We start from the raw sequence: 18,506 nt of genomic DNA on the forward strand, positions 1-18,506 counted from the left end.
TGACTCTGTAATTGCATTCTTTCTTCTGTGAGTTATCAGCTGTTACTTTTAGCTTGCTTTAGAAAAAAAGTTTAAAAAAAGTATTTTTGATTAAAGTTCATTCTAAGTTTAATTAAAAATGCATTTACTTTCTTTTAAAAAATCCGCAATTACTTTTTGGGCAACCCAATACTACACCCATTTCGGCACGGGTAGCCATTAACCGATCGCCATAATATCTCATATTTTAGTTGTTGACAAAATGGGACGTAAGGGTTTCCCTTGTTGCAAAATATTAAAATTTCTCCATTTTAGCTTGGGACAGTTTAATAAACACTCTTCAAACATAAAAAGATATAATTTTATTTTAAATTAATTTCACTACATAATTTATACTCAGACCATGTGTATCATTGCGCCTTTAATGATGTTGTCCCGTTATTTGACGCCTTCTTTCGATCCTTTCGAATATAGGTTTTATAGTAGAAATTTGCAAAGAGAGCTGTTACGCAAACATTTTCCACACAGCAGAGTGCAATGAAACCAGTTTCTATTTTACACCAATTATTTATCAGAGGCAAACTAAAATGAATGGCGAGCAATAAGAACTGAAACATTTGCAATTGAGTCATTAAACGCTTCCAGGGTTGTAAATTGATATTCAACTTCATTGCTGCCAACTGATAATAGGAGTACATGACAAGGTGCACAAAGGAATTAATTATTCCGGTCGAGGTTAAATGGGAAGCTGGTAAAAGAAAAAGAGGAAAAAAAATGAAATTTTAATGGATGCGTTTTCCTTAAAATGGAGTATATGAAACAATAACATCTAAAATTGTGCTAAGTTCGGCCGGGAACTTGGATACCCACCTCCATGGATTCTGCAAGAAATTTATACATATGAACTCAGCTGAAGGACAATGTGTACTTTGCGTACCAAATTTCTGTTAAATCAGTAAAAATTTGAAAAATTTGAAGCACGGACCTACCTACGCCGGAGCCCTTTTCCCCCCACTGCGGAACCATCCTGCCGCCTCAACAAATCTCAGGTGAGATACCACAGGTACGTTCGCAAATTTCCCCCAGATCACAGAAGAAACGACTCCCCAGAAAGGAAAGCCTACGTCTCTGCAGACCCGGACAGGAACAAAGAAAGTGCTCAATAATCTCACCCTCATCCTCATCGAGGCTACTCCTACAAAAGTTATTGTGCGGTATCCCCATGCGCGCTGTCATGCGCCCTATGGCACAGTGTCCGATTATGACCCCAGTCAAAGTACTCATCGACCTCTTATCGAACGCCAGCAATTCCCCCTGTCCTCCTCCGGTCGATGACGCGCCATAGCGCCTTCGTAGTCCGGCAACCATCCACCGTGTCCCACCTCGCCACCGACGCCGCCCTGGCCGTTCCCTCTACTGTGTTCAGTTGCTCGACAAATGGCACGTAGGCAAGACCGATGACTGGTAGGCCCGGCGCAGACGAACCTCTCCAGGCGCACTCGTCCGCCCTCTCATTCCCTGGAATCCCCTCATGCCCAGGAACCCATGTCAGCGTCACACCGTGGGCCCGGAGCCTATCCAGGGATTCCAAACAGTCCGCCACGCATATCGACCTCACCATCCTCTACGCCAAAGCCTTGAGCGTCGCCATACTGTCCACATAAATTATAAGTTCCTTGCCAGAATTTCTCTTACGGCTACTGCAAGGCACAGACCTCTGCCTGATAGACCGTACACTCGTCCGACATTCTCAGAGACATACTGATATTGAGTCCCTTACTCCATCTTGGAGCCATCTGTGTAAAACGAGGTCTCATCCTCCTCGAGTACACCATCTGCCCTTCCTTCCTTCCCTCTCAGGAAAACGAATCGCGAATACCCTCTCTCCAGTCGATACTGGTGCGAAGTAGTCGGAGATCCTCCTCAGTCTACTCTCCGCTTAATACCCCGAATCAGGCTGTGCCCGCAACAATCCTCTTTCAGCATGATAAGATCCTCCTCAGTCTACTGTCCGCTTAATACCCAGAATCAGACTGTGGCCGCAACAATCCTCTTTCAGCATGCTAAGCTCTCTCAGCCTAAGCGCGACCCTGGCCAAATATTGGCCCCGATGGGCTGCGTATCCAGCATCGCCTCCAGTCCTACCTATGGTGTGGATCTCAACGCCCCTTTGATCGCGACGCAGGCCAGTCTCTGGACATTCTCGTACTCCCTCGCGCACGTCCTTTTCCCTACGACGTCCCACCATACCAGTGCTCCATAGGCCAGTGCTGGTCTCAAGATGGCCGCATACATCTAATAAATCATCTTGGGGGTCACTCCCCACTTCCAACCGAACATCCTCCTGCAGGAGTAAAAAGCGCACAGTGCCTTACGGTTTCTTTCCTCGGTGTTCTTCTTCCAGGAAAGTTTCTAATCGAGGGTTATGCCTAGGTACTTCGCCACGTTCGATAGCCGCAATATGACCCCGTCCAAGGACGGGGAACTCCGGTACTTATATCTACGCGTAAAGAGCACCAGCTCCGTCTTTCTTGGGTTGGTCCTCAACCCATTTCTGGTAGCCCATTGCGACAACCTCCTCAGTGACCTTTCCAAGATTTCGCTGATCGTTGACAAAAACTTGCCTCGGACCAGCAGCACGACGTCGTCCGCATAAGCGATAATCCTCGTGCCGACTCCACCGAGATCCATCAGGATTTCATTAATCACGAGGTTCCACACCATCGGTGAGAACACCCCTCCTTTGGGCGTTCCTCTGGTCACCCGCCTTCTGACCACACAATCTCCCAAGTTTGCATTAATAATCCTGCCATAAAGCATATTATTTGTCCATTGGGAGATTAAGGGATAAATCTCCGTGCGATCCAGTGCAGCTACTATCGCCTCAATCTCCACATTATTGAAAGCCCCCCCCCCCCAATATCCAAGAAGGCCGCCAAAGTGCAATCCTTCTGTCGGAGAGATGTCTCGCTATATTAGGTTATAAATGATTTTGTATCGTATCTGACACGGTTGAGAGTCACAATAAAACACTACGTACAAGGTTTCAACCAAAACGGACAAATCTGGTGATGGTTTGAAATTTGGATCATATACTTCTTATTCATGTAGGCCGTCGAGGCTTACAAATTGTCCATATCGGTTCAGATTTGGATATAGGTCCCATATAAAATAGTCCTTCGACTTCTTTTCTTAAGCCCCTAGGCAATTGTTAAACTATTGGGCTAAAATTTTTTCCGTGGTGTTCTGTTACGACTTCTAAAACTTGTGCAAAGTTTGGTTAAAATCAGTCTATAACCTTATATATGTGGTTCTCATATTAACCGATTTCCCGATCTGACATCGTGAGCCCCGTGGAAGCCGTAATTTTTTTCATATTTGGCTAACATTTTGCATGTAGAGTTCTACTGCGATTTTCAACAACCGTGTCAAGTACGGTTCAAATGCTTCTATAACATTGGCCTGCATAAAACCATTCATTGGTGGCTGTTTTTGCTGAACTCGTGAACGCTGAACTCACATGACGTTTTATTTCAAGACTACTGAAAGGTGAGACACTGAAGATAGAGTAAAACAAACACGCTGCTCTTGAGTAGATAGTCTTGAATAACAACCACCATTCAACGCAATGGGAGTATTCTTAACTCGAATTTATTGCCGCTATAGTGAGATATGACAAATGACTCGCTGTACTCGTACACTGAAGATGAAGCATTCCAGTCGTATGAAAGCGTCTCGCTGTCATTTTCAAAAGATGAACTGATCACACAAATCGATTGCAAACTGTTTTCTCTTATAAAAAAACTAGGCGCGCAAGTGCTTAGCCATGCTTTGCTAAATAAACTACATTGCCTCCGTACGAATTTCGTACTACGAAAGCAGACGACAAGAAAAATACTTTATCTGAAGCAAAATGTACAGTAATACATGAATTGTATAACACAAAACATATATCATTCACTGAAATCTGAATCAATCTTTCCTTTTTCTGAAGGGCCCATTTTTGCATTCACTTATCTCGTTGTCTTGCTGAGACGTCTGTTCTTGCCAGCAACAGCAAATCGTTAGATTTGTTCAAGTCCCGACACGGGATAGCTATGAGCACCACACAGGCTGGAACATTGAGGTCCAATCTGTGTGGTGTTCATTGCTGTCACGACAAGTTTAGCTGCGAACTACCGGGCGCGTCCACAGGTTGCGGATAATGTCGATAACAATCAGCGGTATCGAGCGGAAAGTCTCAGTGAGAGGCCGGGCGGTAGCGGCTTTTGCACAAATACTGAGTGCGTATGATGCTCCATATGACAAGGCGGGTTTTTGGGGCCTTTAAATAACTAATGATCAACCTCTTCCCGTGGCGAACGGTCCTTTGGACTGGAACGAGCTTGCACACCTACATGAGCTTGACGAGGATCGCCAACTCCACATGAAATTGTGGCTACGAGAACAGCAACAACCAATCTTCCAGTCGGTGCTTGACAGTTTGGGATTACAGACACTTAGTCTCCCAAGTATGGATTCAGGATCTGAGGGAATGTTTGGCAACCAAGCGTGTGCCATTGGTCGAAAAGAAATGTCTTCCTTTTCTAATTAAATCCAATACTGCGTCTTGCTAGATCCAATCTTTCTGTTTGTATCGACCACTATAGCAGCATAGTCGCAAACGTGAGGCCCAAACAATTCTACATGGACGTCGGAGTAAACAGTTGACTGTCCATTGATTTTCCCGCCCCTGTTCTTCTACCTTGTCGACAACTTTTAGCTGACTGCTGTGCCGTTTCTGGACGTATAGCCTTTGGGGTAGCCTGTGCACCGAATCTCCGAGTCCTATTAAGCGCCCCTCTCTCCTTATCGGTGATATTTTTAGGATCATTTGCACCAAGACTCTCAATAAATCTGAGAGCAATACGCCTTTTATTATTCCAACTTCTTAAAGAGCGTATTGGTTTGCTAGAGAAGGCCGATGGCCTAGGTAGATTATAGGCATGCGAAGATAACCTGCTGACCAGTCAACTGTCGGCTAGTAGAGCCTGGCGCAGTCTCTTCACCAGTCGTGGGCTCAGCAGCAGACAACATGCTACGGGTTGATACCCTCACCGCAACTGGTGGGTCTTTGGAGTATATTCGAAGCCCACTCCCGGACTGTCGATCTGCCGTTTCACTGGAAACAGACACAGATTATCAACTGCCGAATGGATAAAAATGGTCGTAGCTATCCTTGAGTGACTTGACATTTTTTCCGATAATAACTACCAATTACGAGTTACAATACGAGTTAGAATATTCTTGTGGAGCGAAAAAACAAAATGTCTCCTTCACTTGACTGTCAAACAAGAGTCCTGATACAGCTTCTATAATATCGATGGCACTATCAATACTATCGATATTTTATTTTTGTCTGAATATCGCACCATATTTTTTCTATCGATACTATCGGGAAAGGTAATTTTTTGGAAAATTGAGTAAAAATAAGTAATCAGACACTGAATGCATCCTTTGAGATATATTGCGCAATTTTCATCCAATTGGGCTAAAATTTTCTGCAATGATTTATTTCATTACTTCCCACTGACTTTATTAAATTTGGTCATATCCTGTCTTTGCACTGATATTGCTACTTTATAAATCGAACTCCTGATTTTTACTTCTCATTTTCGTAGAGAATTTATATTATGGGAAATCAACGAAAGTATCGATACTATCGATACTTAGTATTAGAAATCGAAAACATCGAATTTTTCGATTATCGATACTATGCCAGCTCTAGTCTGGAGCTCCTGGAAACTGCAGTTAATGTATAGCTTGTAAGGTTCTCTTATGACCTCCAACATCCGTGGTTAGTTAGGTCTTAATCGGTCCATGACATGAAAAAGCTCCCACATAAACCGATCTATCGATTATCCTTGCTCGCCTCCTAGATCTATCGATTATCCTTGTTTGGGTCCTAGAAGCCTTAATTTTCGCTTGGTTTGCCAGAAATTTGGTACGTAGAGTAAAATTATGTTCCTCAACTAAAGTTAGTTTGACTACATTTTAAGAAGAATCTATGATGGTGGGTTCTCAATATTTGGCCTGGTCGAACATTGCACGTTTTTAATTGTTGATATTCATTTCAATACAACTTACCAAAATAATTCGCAGTGTATATGTGTACCAAAATCGCCACTGATGTATGATGAAACACATGCAAGAAACTGATTTGATTGAATTTCTTACGCAATATAAAGAAAATCTAAAATTTATGTACATTTAGTATCACTGCAAGATATTTCCCAGTTTCTTAATCAACAATCTTACCGTGTCTAGAAAATCAAAGTATTTTGATATCAGATACCACAAGGCAGGAGTAGAAAAATTCAATGTTTCCGGCCTCATATCATCAGGGTTGTAAGCTTCACAAGTTAGACTAAAATCAGATCTCCAATAGGTGTGTCGCAGCGATGCAACGAAAATGTACAAATTCAAAATTATTTGCATCACATTAAACGCCATCATGATGCCCTCAACATTGTATGGCTTACGATTGGCCATGAAACGAGGTCCCCATCTTTTCACCACCAAAAGGTATAGGGTAACACCAATAATCAAACACCAAGGACTTGACAAAACGGGGTGTGTAGTAACACGTTTATCTAAAAAGAAGAAAAAAAAAAAATAAAAACAAGTTAAAAGTTAAAAGTAAAAAGGCACGGCCGAACTTTGAATACCCGTAACCTCGGATATATAAAGGGTGATTTTTTAGCTATTATCTTTAATCGACCCACTGAAGCGGCTATTCGGGCTATTGTGATTGAATTTCGCACCAAATTTATATTGTTGAACATTAAGCCACTAAAACGCTTACGTAGATTGCGAACTGAAGGAAATATCGCAGCTGTATCGGCCAGTGTTAATAATGACCATCAATTATCGATTCGTAAACGTTCGCAGCAATTGGGCCCCGTAACTCAACAACGTGGAAAATGTTGACGAAGGATTTAGATGTAAAGCCTTTCAAAATACAGCTGGTACAAGAATTCAAGCTAAACGACCTACCGCAACGCAGAATTTTTTGGTGAATAAGCTCTTGCCCATATTTTTTTTCGAAAAAATTTGTTCTGCGACGACGCCAATTTTTGCCTCAATGGGTACATAAATAAGCAGTATTGTCGATTTTGGAGAGAAAATGTATCCAGAAAAGGTCAAAGTTTTGTGCGGTTTATGGGCTGGTGGCATCATTGGACAGTACTTCTTCAAAGATAATGCGAATTGTAAAGTAACTGTGAATGGTTAGCGCTACCTTGAAATGATATCCAATTTTTTTTTGCAAGAGCTTGACTTGCATGGCATGTGGATTCAATAATACGGTGCCACATACCACACAGCACGCGTGACAATGGACTTTTTGAGAGGCGAGTTCGGTGAAAATTTTATTTCACGTTCGGGACCGATCAATTAGCCGCCTGGATCGTGGGATTTAACGCCTTTAGACTATTTTTTGTGGGGTTATGTTAAAGCTCAGGTCTATACAGTTAAGCCCGCTTCAATTGACGCATTGGAAGACAAGATTGAAGCATTTCTCCGTGAGATACCCGCCGAAAAGTTGGGAAGAGTATGCCAGAACTGAACTAAGCGTATAGACCATTTGAGGCGCAGTCACGGTCAACATGTGCATGAAATAATCTTCAAACATTAAATATGGACCGTACTAGCGATTCTAATAAAGATTTCTGAATTTTATGTGTTTTTTATACCCACCACCGAAGGATGGGGGTATATTCATTTTCTCATTCCGTTTGCCACACATCGAAATATCCATTTCCGACCCTATAAAGTATATATATTCTTGATCAGCGTAAAAATCGAAGACGATCTAGTCATGTCCGTCCGTCGGTCTATTGACATCACGCTACAGACTTCAATATTGGAGATATTGAGCTGAAACTTTGCACAGATTCTTTTTTTATCCATAAGCAGGTTAATTTTGAAGATGGGCTATATTGGACTATATCTTGATATAGCCCCCATATAGACCGATCCGCTGATTAATGGTCTTAGGCCAATAAAAGCCACATTTATTATCCGATTTTGTTGAAATTTTGGGGCAGTGAGTTGTGTTAGGCCCTTCGACATTCTTCGTCAATTTGGCCCAGATCGGTATAGATTTGGATATAGCTGCCATATAGACCGATCCGCCGATTTAGGGTCTTAGGCCCTTAAAAGCCACATTTATTATCCGATTTTACTGAAATTTGGGGCAGTGAGTTGTGTTAGGCCCTTCGACATTCTTCGTCAATTTGGCCCAGATCGGTCCAGATTTGGATATAGCTCCCATATAGACCGATCCTCCGATTTAGGGTCTTAGGCCCATAAAAGTCACATTTGTTATGCGATTTTACTGAGTTGTGTTAGGCCCTTCCACATTCTCCGTCTATTTGGCCCAGATCGGTCCAGATTTGAATATAGCTGCCATTAAGACCGATCCTCCGATTTAGGGTCTTAGGCGCATTTATTGTCCGATGTCGCCGAAATTTGGGACAGTGAGTTAAGTTGAGCTCCTTGACATATTTCTGAATTATGGCACAGATCGTTCCAGACTTGGATATAGTTGCCATATAGACCGATCTCTCGGTTTTAGGTTTTGGGGCCGTAAAAATCGCATTTATTGTCCGATGTCGTCGCAATTTGGGACAGTGAGTTGTGTTAGGCGCTTCGACATCCTTCTTCAATTTCACTCAGATCGGTCTAGATTTGGATATAGCTGCCATATAGACCGATCTCTCGATTTAATGTTTTGGGCCCATAAAAGGCGCATTTTTTGTCCGATGTTGCCGAAATTTGGGACAGAGAGTAGAGTTAAGCCTCTCCACTTATTTCTGCAATTTTGTCTAGATCGATGAAGATTTGCATATAGCTGCCATATAGACCGATATCTCGATTTAAAGTCTTGGCCCCAAAAAAGGCGCATTTATAATCCGATTTAACTGAAATTTGATACATTGACTTGACTTGAAGATTTGCATATAGATGCCATATAGACCGATATCTCGATTTAAAGTCTTGGCAACTTGGTCTTATATATAGACCGATATCTCGATTTAAAGTCTTGGCAACTTGGTCTTATATATGGCAACTATATCCAAATCTGGATCGATCTGGGCTAAATTAAACAAGGAAGTCGAGAGTCATAATATAACTCACTGTCCCAAATTTTGGCAACATCGGACAATAAGTTCGCCATTTAAGGGTCCAAGACCTTAAGTCGGCAGCTATATCGAAATCTGGACCGATCTGGACCGCATTGAACAAGGATGTCGATATGGCAACTATATCCAAATATGGATCGATCTGGGCTAAATTCATCGGACAATAAATGAGCCTTTTAAGGGCCCAAGACCTTAAATCGGGATATCTGTGTATATGGCAACTATATCAAAATCCGCACCGATCTGAGTGAAATTGAAGAAGGATGTCGAAGCGCCGCATTGAACAAGGATGTCGAGAGGCTTAACACAACTCATTGCCCCAAATTTCAGCGAAATCGGATTATAAATGTGGGTTTAAAGGCCTTATATCAGCAGTTCGATCTATATGGGGGCTATATGAAGACATAGTGATATAGCCATCTTCGAACTTAACCTGCCTATGGACAAACAAGTAAAAGCGTCCTAAGTTCGGCTGGGCTGAATCTTATATAACTTCCGCCTTGGATCGCATGTGTTGAGTTTTTTTCCCTGTATCTCTTTTTAGACGCACAAAGGATGAAAAAAATCATTTCTATGATATTGGTGCTATATCAAGTTATGGTCCGATTCGGACCATAATCGAATTTAATGTTGGAGACCACGGTAGAAGTCATTGGGTAAAATTTCAGCCAATTCGAATAAGAGTTGCGTCCTTCAGCGGCTCAAGAAGTAAAATCGGGAGATCGGTTTATATGGGAGCTGCATCAGGCTATAGACCCATTCAGACCAAATATGACACGTATGTTGAAGGTCATGGGAGAAGCTGTTGAACAAAATTTTAACCAAATCCGATAAGATCTGCACCAAAAAGATGCTCAAGAAGTCAAGACTCCTGATCTGTTTAGATGGCAGGTATATCAGACTATGGACCGATTTCAACCATATTTGGCACCTTTGTTGGAAGTCATTAAAAAACACCTCGCACAAAATTTCAGCTAAATCGGATAAGAATTGCGCCCTCTAGTGGCTCATGAATCAAGATTCAAAATCTGTTTATATGGCAGCTATATCAGGTAATGTACTATTGTAGACCATACTAAACATAGTTCTTGGAAGTCGTAATGAAACACGTCAGCCAAATCGGACAGGAATTGTGCCTTCTAGTGGCTCAAGACGTCAAGACCCCAGTTTAATTTATATGACAGCTAAATCAGGTTATGAACCGGTTTCAACTATACTAAGCACAGTTGTTGGAAGTCGTAATAAAACAGCTCATGCAAAATTTAAGCCAAATCGGATAAGAATTGTGTCCCCTAGTGGCTCAAGAATTCAAGACCCAACATCGGTTTATTTGACAGCTATATCAAAACATGGACCGATATGGCATTTACAATCCCAACCTACCTACACTAATAAGAAGTATTTGCGCAAAATTTCGAAAATTAGAGAGCATTCTACAGATAGACGAACGGACGGACATGGCTAGATCGACTTAAAATATCATGACGATCAAGAATATATACACTTTATTGGGTCCTAGACGAATATTTCGAGGAGTTACAAACAGAATGACGAAATTAGTATACTTCCATCCTATGGTGTAGGGTATAAAAAGAGCCTGTGCAAAGTTTCAGCTCAATATCTCAATTTTTATAGATTGTAGCGTGATTTCAACACACAGACGGACGGACATGGCAAGATCATCTTAGGTTTTTACGATGATAAGTAATATATATATACGTTATAGGTTCGCAAATGGATATTTCTTTGTGTTGCAAACGGAATGACAAAGTGAATATACACCCATCATTCGGTGATGTGTATAAACAAAAAAGTAAAAATGCATGAAGTTGGGCCGCTGATAGTAATTATGCTCTTCAGGGCATGCTCTGATTTGGCCTATTTCACATCACAGTCAGGGGGGAGTACAGCTTGTATTCCACTTATCGATGAACATCTCCAAAACTGAATGGCGATCAAAAATATAAACATGTAATACACTAATCACTCGAGATATTTCAAATGAAATTGATTTTGGTATAGCCCCCATCCTTTGGTTGTCTATATAGAAATCTATCGTATGATCAACTAGTTTCTACTTACCTAATCGATATCCGTCTACGAAATCCAAAAATGTGCCTATATAGTTCATCATTTTTTAGGTGTAGTTTGCAATATTTTGGATTCTTCCTTTGCGGTGTTGTATCGCTGCACTTTAACTTTGAAACTTATTTTCAAAGAAAGCAGCAAAATGTCCCGATTGGTAATGGATTTCTTGGGGTTGGCCTCCTTCGATGGTGTTATTCGCAGCACCTAAACTATGAAACTAATTCAGTGCCCGAAAAATAAATGCAACAACATTTTGTTCTTATATTGATTGCACTTTTATCACGAACGTGTTTGTTTTATAATAATCGTGTGCCAAAGGTTTTTAAGTACTGCGCTGATTTTCCATAAATTTAAATTTAAAACAAGTAAAAAGGCATTAGGATCGGCCGGGCCAAACTATGGATACCCACCACCTCGGGTATATATGTAAACCCCATTTCGTCACAATCCGGTGAAAATTGGACAACTTAAGCACCCAAATTGGGCACGGACATTGAGTGGTCTAATATATATGTCACTATTCAATTTTGTAGGACAAAATATTGGTCTTTTAGGCAGATTTATCCAATTATAAACCGATCAGAACCATATTAAGTTGGGATGTTGGGAGGTCTTAACCTACTCGCTGTTTCAAATTTTAGCGAAATCGGTTCGGAAGTTGGGAGGCTTAAAACTGCGCACTATTCTTAATTTCAGCGAAATCGGTGAAAAACTTTTATGGCCCTCAGACCCTTTATCGGGAGATCGGTCGATGTGTCAGCTATATCTAAATATAGTCCGATCTGAGCCATATTAAGTTTAGATGATCTAAACCATGTTTAGGTCGGGTATTAGGAGGCTTTAAAATCCCACTTTTTTTAAATTGAAGCGAAATTGGGTAATAGGTAAAGCTTTTATGGCCTTCAGACCCTTTATCGGGAGATCGGTCTATATGGCAGCTATAACTAAATACGGTCCGATCTAAACTATATTTGGGTCAGATGTCGGGAGTCTTTAAACTACTCACTATTTCAAATTTTAGCAAAATCGGATGAAAAATAAAGTTTTCGTGGGCATTAGACCCTTTATCGGAAAATCGGTCATTTATCCAAATAGGGTCCGATTTGGCCCGTTCAAGAACTTAACCAGCGTGCATCAAAAGGGCGTGTATGTGCCAAATTTCATCTCAATTTTGGAAGGCTCTAGAGTGATTACAACAGGCTGACGGATAGACGGACATACACACGGACACCGTTAAATCGTCTTAGAATCAATGTCCCTCTTCCATCTGGATGTTACAAACACTTGCACTAAGATATAATACCCTGTACCATAGTAGTAGCGTCGAAGCTGCAACGACTGGTGAGGAAGGCAATACAAACAGGAACTGAGGTACTAATAGTATGCGATGCGAGCTCTGACCACATTTCTTGAGTTAGAACCAATATTAATGAGCAGGACAAGCCCTGGCAGAATTCTTGAATACCAACGACTTAATAGCACTTAATATTGGTAACACCGCTACCTTCGTTAATAGTATTATGGAGGAGCTTTTAAATGAAAAATTGGGTTCTGAAAATCTATTTGATGATGTTATAGTTTGGAGGGTCTTCATAAAGCACGTCTTTTTGGACCATCGCTGCATAAGGATTAGAACAGCACGGCCACCACGGCTTCCGATAAACTTCCGAAAGTAGGTGAAAGATAAAATTGGGAAGACTACTCAGATTAGGTTAGGTTCAAAAAAAAGGGTGCAGATATAAATCCAACCATCCAACACCTAAGCCAGTAATCGGCTTGTTGTGCGCTCTCAAAACTCGGACTGCGTTGACCCGAAAGGCTTCGGGTTAACCAAGTTTATTGACGGCAGTCCTCTGGCCTTCAACGCCAAATCGTCTGCCCTTTCATTTCCCCTTACTCCGTTATGGCCCGGCACCTAAACGATGCGGATTTTCCCATCCTCAGAGCAGGCGTTAATCTCCTTCTTATACTGCAAGACTTTTTGTGACCTTACCGTCCTGGTTTTTACGGCCTTTATGGCAATTTTGTATTATGGTCAGGCAGTCTGAAACAGATCTCAGCCCCTGGGTCCTCAATGTAAACCCCCAGGCCCACTCTGTGCTCTAGCTTTGATCCATCCGTGTAACATGATCTTTCAGATGACAATACTAGGGTTTCGTCAATCCAAGACTGTGCCGATGGCAGCAGTGCCTCGCACTCAACTTCAAGGTTCATTTTAGATTAAGACTTTCAATTGTCTAACATAGGGGAGAAATTGCCGAAAATGTCAACAGAAATACGACTGGGGTTATTCTAAGATAGTTGCCCTCTTCCCGAAAAGGAAATCATACCATAAAGTTTAATAGCGTCCATGACTCCGCAAAGAAGAAAAAGTTTCTCTTAAAAACCCATGTCAAAACTGAAACGTTACACAGTGGGATGAAATCAAAAAAAACCAGTAAAAATATGTCATTAGAGAACGCATAAAGATAGCTCTTTGCAATTTTAAATGGTGAGAGCTGAGATGTTATCGAGATCATGTGAAAAATTTTAAGGCCCCAAATGGTCCGGCACTTTGTATTGATAACACAATTTTTTCATGTTTTTATACCCTCCAATATAGGAAGAGGGTATACTAATTTCGTCATTCCGTTTGTAACATCTCGAAATATTCGCCTAATATCCCATATATTCGTGATCGTCATGATTTTAAGTCGCTCCAGCCAAGCCCGTCCATCTGTCCGTCCATCCGTCCATCCATCCGTCCGTCCATCCGTCCGTCCATCCGTCCGTCCATCCGTCCGTCCATCCGTCCGTCCATCCGTCCGTCCGTCCGTCCGTCCATCCGTCCGTCCATCCGTCCGTCCGTCCGTCCGTCCGTCCATCCGTCCGTCCATCCGTCCGTCCATCCGTCCGTCCATCCATCCGTCCACCCGTCCGTCCACCCGTCCGTCCATCCGTCCGTCCATCCGTCCGTCCATCCGTCCGTCCATCCGTCCGTCCATCCGTCCGTCCATCCGTCCGTCCATCCGTCCGTCCATCCGTCCGTCCATCCGTCCGTCCATCCGTCCGTCCATCCGTCCGTCCGTCCATCCGTCCGTCCATCCGTCCGTCCATCCGTCCGTCCATCCGTCCGTCTATCTGTCCGTCCGTCCATCCGTCCGTCTATCTGTCCGTCCGTCCATCCGTCCGTCTATCTGTCCGTCCGCCCATCCATCCGTCTATCTGTCCGTCCGTCCATTCGTCCGTCCATCCGTCCGTCCGTCCATCCGTCCGTCCATCCACCCGTCCATCCGTCCGTCCATCCGTCCGTCCGTCCGTCCATCCGTCCGTCCATCCGTCCATCCGTCCGTCCATCCGTCCGTCTATCTGTCCGTCCGTCCATACATCCGTCTATCTGTCCGTCCGTCCATCCGTCCGTCCATCCGTCCGTCCATCCGTCCGTCCGTCCATCCGTCCGTCCATCCCTCCGTCCATCCATCCGTCCGTCCGTCCATCCGTCCGTCCATCCGTCCGTCCATCCGTACGTCCATCCGTCCGTCCATCCGTCCGTCCATCCGTCCGTCCATCCGTCCGTCCATCCGTCCGTCCATCCGTCCGTCCATCCGTCCATCCGTCCATCCATCCGTCCATCCATCCATCCATCCGTCCATCCATCCGTCCGTCCATCCGTCCGTCCATCCGTCCGTCCATCCGTCCGTCCATCCGTCCGTCCATCCGTCCATCCGTCCGTCCATCCGTCCGTCCGTCCGTCCGTCCATCCGTCCGTCCATCCGTCCGTCCATCCGTCCGTCCATCCGTCCGTCCATCCGTCCGTCCAACCGTCCGTCCATCCGCCCGTCCATCCGTCCATCCGTCCGTCCGTCCATCCGTCCATCCGTCCGTCCGTCCATCCGTCCGTCCATCCGTCCGTCCGTCCGTCCGTCCGTCCGTCCGTCCATCCATCCGTCCGTCCATCCGTCCGTCCATCCATCCGTCCGTCCATCCATCCGTCCATCCCTCCGTCCGTCCGTCCATCCGTCCGTCCATCCATCCGTCCGTCCGTCCGTCCATCCGTCCGTCCATCCGTCCGTCCATCCGTCCGTCCATCCGTCCGTCCATCCGTCCGTCCATCCGTCCGTCCGTATTTTGAAAGCAAGCTAACTTTCGAAGGAGTAAAACTAGGCGTTTGAAATTATGCCTATATATGTAAATAGGCCATATCAGTTCATGGTTTGATATAGCTCCCATATAAACCGATCTTGGGCCTTGACTTCTTGAGCTTCTAGAGGGCGCATTTCTTATTGATTTGTCTGACATTTTGCACACATCATTTTGGTATGACTTCCAACAACTGTGTCAAGTATGGTCTAAATCAGTCTATATCCTGATATAGCTGCTATATAAACCGATCTCAAGATAAAACTTCTTGAGCCTTTAGAGGATGTGATTGTTATTGAATTTGGCTGAAAATTTTCACTTATTGTTTTGGTATGACATCCAACAACTATGCTAAGCATGGTCTAAATTAGTCCATAGTCTGATATAGCTGCCATATAAACCGAACATGGGTCTTGACTTCCTGAGCTTATAGGGGGCGCAATTTTATTCAATTTGGATAAAATTGTGCACTTACCCGATTGGGCTAAAATTTTACACGAAGTCTTTTGTTTTGACTTCCAAAAACTATGATTTGGTTCAAACCGGTATGGTTTTGTATGGTTCAAATCAGTTCATGGACTGAGATAGCTCCCATCTAAAATGATCTCTCGATTATAATTCTTGTGTCTCTAGGGGGCGAATATTGTGTCAGATTTGACTAAAATTTTATGGAACGACTAATCCTATCGTTCTATAACCCTACGTAGCAAATTTGGTTTCAATCGGTTCAAAACCTGATATAGCTCCCATATAAACCAATCTCCCGATTTTACTTCTTAAACCCCTTTAGGGCTCAATTCTTACCGATTTGGATGAAATTTTGCACAACGACTTCAACTATGGTCATCAACATCCATACCAAGTATGAACCGTATCGATCTATGACCTGATATAACCCCAATAGCATAGAACTTTTAAGCGATCCTTGGTGGAGGGTACATAAGATTCGGCCCGTCCGAATTTAGCACGAGTTTGCTTACCTTGTTTAAAAATTTTAAAACGAGTTAAAAAACTTTAAAAATTCTTTTATTAAACCATTAAAGGATAAGTTTAACTTTAAGGTGGTACATAGCAACACTTCCAACGATACAAAATGGTTCGCCTATTCGAAATACATCTGAAAGAGGTTGAAAGTTACATATTACAATTTTTGTGTATTTCGAAATGAGAAACACACATCGAATTTATCATGACCATTATAATAACTACTCCATATTTACCTACCAGTTTGATCACTTGCAACTATTTTTACAATACCAAATGTAAACAATTTCTTTTCTAATATATCTTTGCTCTTTCCCAAATTGATTATGAATGCTTCCGTTTGCTTTCGTGGAAATTTAAAACTTAAATAACTTATTGTGACCAATTGTTCAAAATGAATGCAGTATTTGCATGTAATAGAATATTCACAAGCTTCCGCGTGTAAAGTTGTAATAAAGGGTAATACAAAACTAAGTTTCTAAACAAAATTCGACACTTAACGAAATATTTCTAACAGATACCTAATGTATAAAAGCATATAAGATACTACGGGGGTCGCAAAAGTAGCCGACCTAACAAAGAGAACAAAACAAATTTGGGAAAAAATATCTTTATTTCTCAACATAATCTCCGGTTTGCTCGATACACTTTTTCTAGCGATGTAAAACTTGCCTAGCTGCGATTTTCGAGAGGAGAGTCTCAGTGAGGATTCAGGTGGCACTGGCTTTTAAATAAATACTGAGAGCCAATGATACTCGAGATGACAAGGCGAGTTATAGACGCCTTCAAAAAACCTATGGCCAACATCAACATCTATTCCCAGGCTAGTGGCAGCTGGAGGCGAGCTTCGGATTTTGCAAAAAGCGGGTCGCCACAACGAGGGATACATATGCAGTCCCATAAAACCCATGTGGTTGGGGCGCTGGGCCAGTAATCCGCTCCGGAAATCTACGAGAACTTCTATGAGAAACAAAGGAATAGTAAAAATGGACCCCCCCAACATTGACGACCCACGCAAACCAAACAAGTAAAAAGGCGGGTCCGAACTTTGGATACCCACCACCTCGGGTATATATGTAAAACACCTTTCATCAAAATACGCTAAAAATTGCATACCTTATGTCCTATAGCAGTTATATTGAAATATGATCCGATTTGGACCAAATACTAATATGTACAAGTCATTGTTCAATTGTGTATAACAAAAATATTGGACTTTTTAGTAGCTATATCTAAAAATAAACCGATCTGAACTATATACAACATGGATGGCGAAAAGCCTAAGATAAGTCAATCTGTCAAATTTCATTTAAATCGAGATATCGGTCTATACGGCAGCTATATGCAAATCTTGATTGATCAAGATCAAATTGCAGAAATACGTGAAGGGGCTTAATATAACTCTCTGTCCCAAATTTCGGCAACATTGGACAATAAATGCGCCTTTTATTGGCCCAAAACATTAAATCGAAAGATCGGTCTATATGACAGCTATATCCAAATCTGAACCGATCTGAGTAAAATTAAAGAAGGATATTGAAGGGCCTAACACAACTTATTGTCCCAAATTTCAGCAAAATCGGATAATAAAAGTGGCTTTTATTGGCCTAAGACCCTAAATCGGAGGATCGTTCTATATGGAAGCTATATCCAAATCTGAACCTATCTGAGCCAAATTGACAAAGGATGTCGGAGGGCCTAAGACAACTCACTGTCCCAAATTTCAGCAAAATCGGATAATAAATGTGGCTTTTATGGGCCTAAGACCCAAAATCGGAGGATCGGTCTGTATGACAGCTATATCCAAATCTGAACCGATCTGGGCCAAATTGACGAAAGATGACAAAGGGCCTAACACAAGTCACTGTCCAAAATTTCAGCAAAATCGGATAACAAATGTTGCTCTAATGGGCCTAAGACCTTAAATCAGAGGATCGGTCTATATGGCAGCTATATCGAAATCTGAACCGATCTAGCGAAGAATGTCAAAGGACCTAAGACAACTCACTGTCGCAAATTTCAGCAAAAGCGGATAATAAATGTGGCTTTTATGGGCCTGAGACCCCAAATCGGAGGATCGATCTATATGGCAGCTATATCCAAATCTGGACCGATCTGGACCAAATTGACGAAGGATGTCGAAGGGCCTAA

At 42.5% G+C, this 18,506-nt stretch overlaps 1 protein-coding gene and 1 long non-coding RNA gene across 2 annotated transcripts; both read right to left on the reverse strand.

Annotated features, from left to right (window-relative positions):
• Positions 1-318: 318 nt before the first annotated feature.
• LOC106090380 (elongation of very long chain fatty acids protein 7-like) lies at positions 319-11,495 on the reverse strand. Its single transcript, XM_013256549.2, has 4 exons — positions 11,247-11,495; positions 6,277-6,611; positions 6,106-6,211; positions 319-727 (listed from the first exon to the last, which is right to left on the reverse strand). Exons 1-4 carry the CDS (start codon positions 11,296-11,298, stop codon positions 390-392), a joined length of 831 nt encoding a protein of 276 aa, XP_013112003.2. The 5' UTR covers positions 11,299-11,495; the 3' UTR covers positions 319-389.
• A 4,882-nt stretch (positions 11,496-16,377) lies between these two features.
• LOC106090381 (uncharacterized) lies at positions 16,378-16,695 on the reverse strand. Its single transcript, XR_001221821.2, has 2 exons — positions 16,596-16,695; positions 16,378-16,488 (listed from the first exon to the last, which is right to left on the reverse strand). It is a non-coding gene; the product is annotated as an uncharacterized LOC106090381 (long non-coding RNA).
• Positions 16,696-18,506: the final 1,811 nt, after the last annotated feature.

The sequence above is a fragment of the Stomoxys calcitrans genome, chromosome 4 (assembly GCF_963082655.1).
Source record: "Stomoxys calcitrans chromosome 4, idStoCalc2.1, whole genome shotgun sequence".
In the NCBI taxonomy this organism is placed as follows: Eukaryota; Metazoa; Arthropoda; class Insecta; order Diptera; family Muscidae; genus Stomoxys; species Stomoxys calcitrans.

What these genes read in the sequence shown, in the direction of transcription:
- LOC106090380 (XM_013256549.2), bottom strand. Translation starts at nt 11,298, where the DNA reads ATGATGAACTATATAGGCACATTTTTGGATTTCGTAGACGGATATCGA. An exon ending in CGTAGACGGATATCGATTAG is followed by an intron (nt 6,612 to 11,246) that starts GTAAGTAGAAAC and finishes TCTTCTTTTTAG; the next exon opens with ATAAACGTGTTACTACACAC. An exon ending in ACTTTGATTTTCTAGACACG is followed by an intron (nt 6,212 to 6,276) that starts GTAAGATTGTTG and finishes CATAAATTTTAG; the next exon opens with ATTTTCTTTATATTGCGTAA.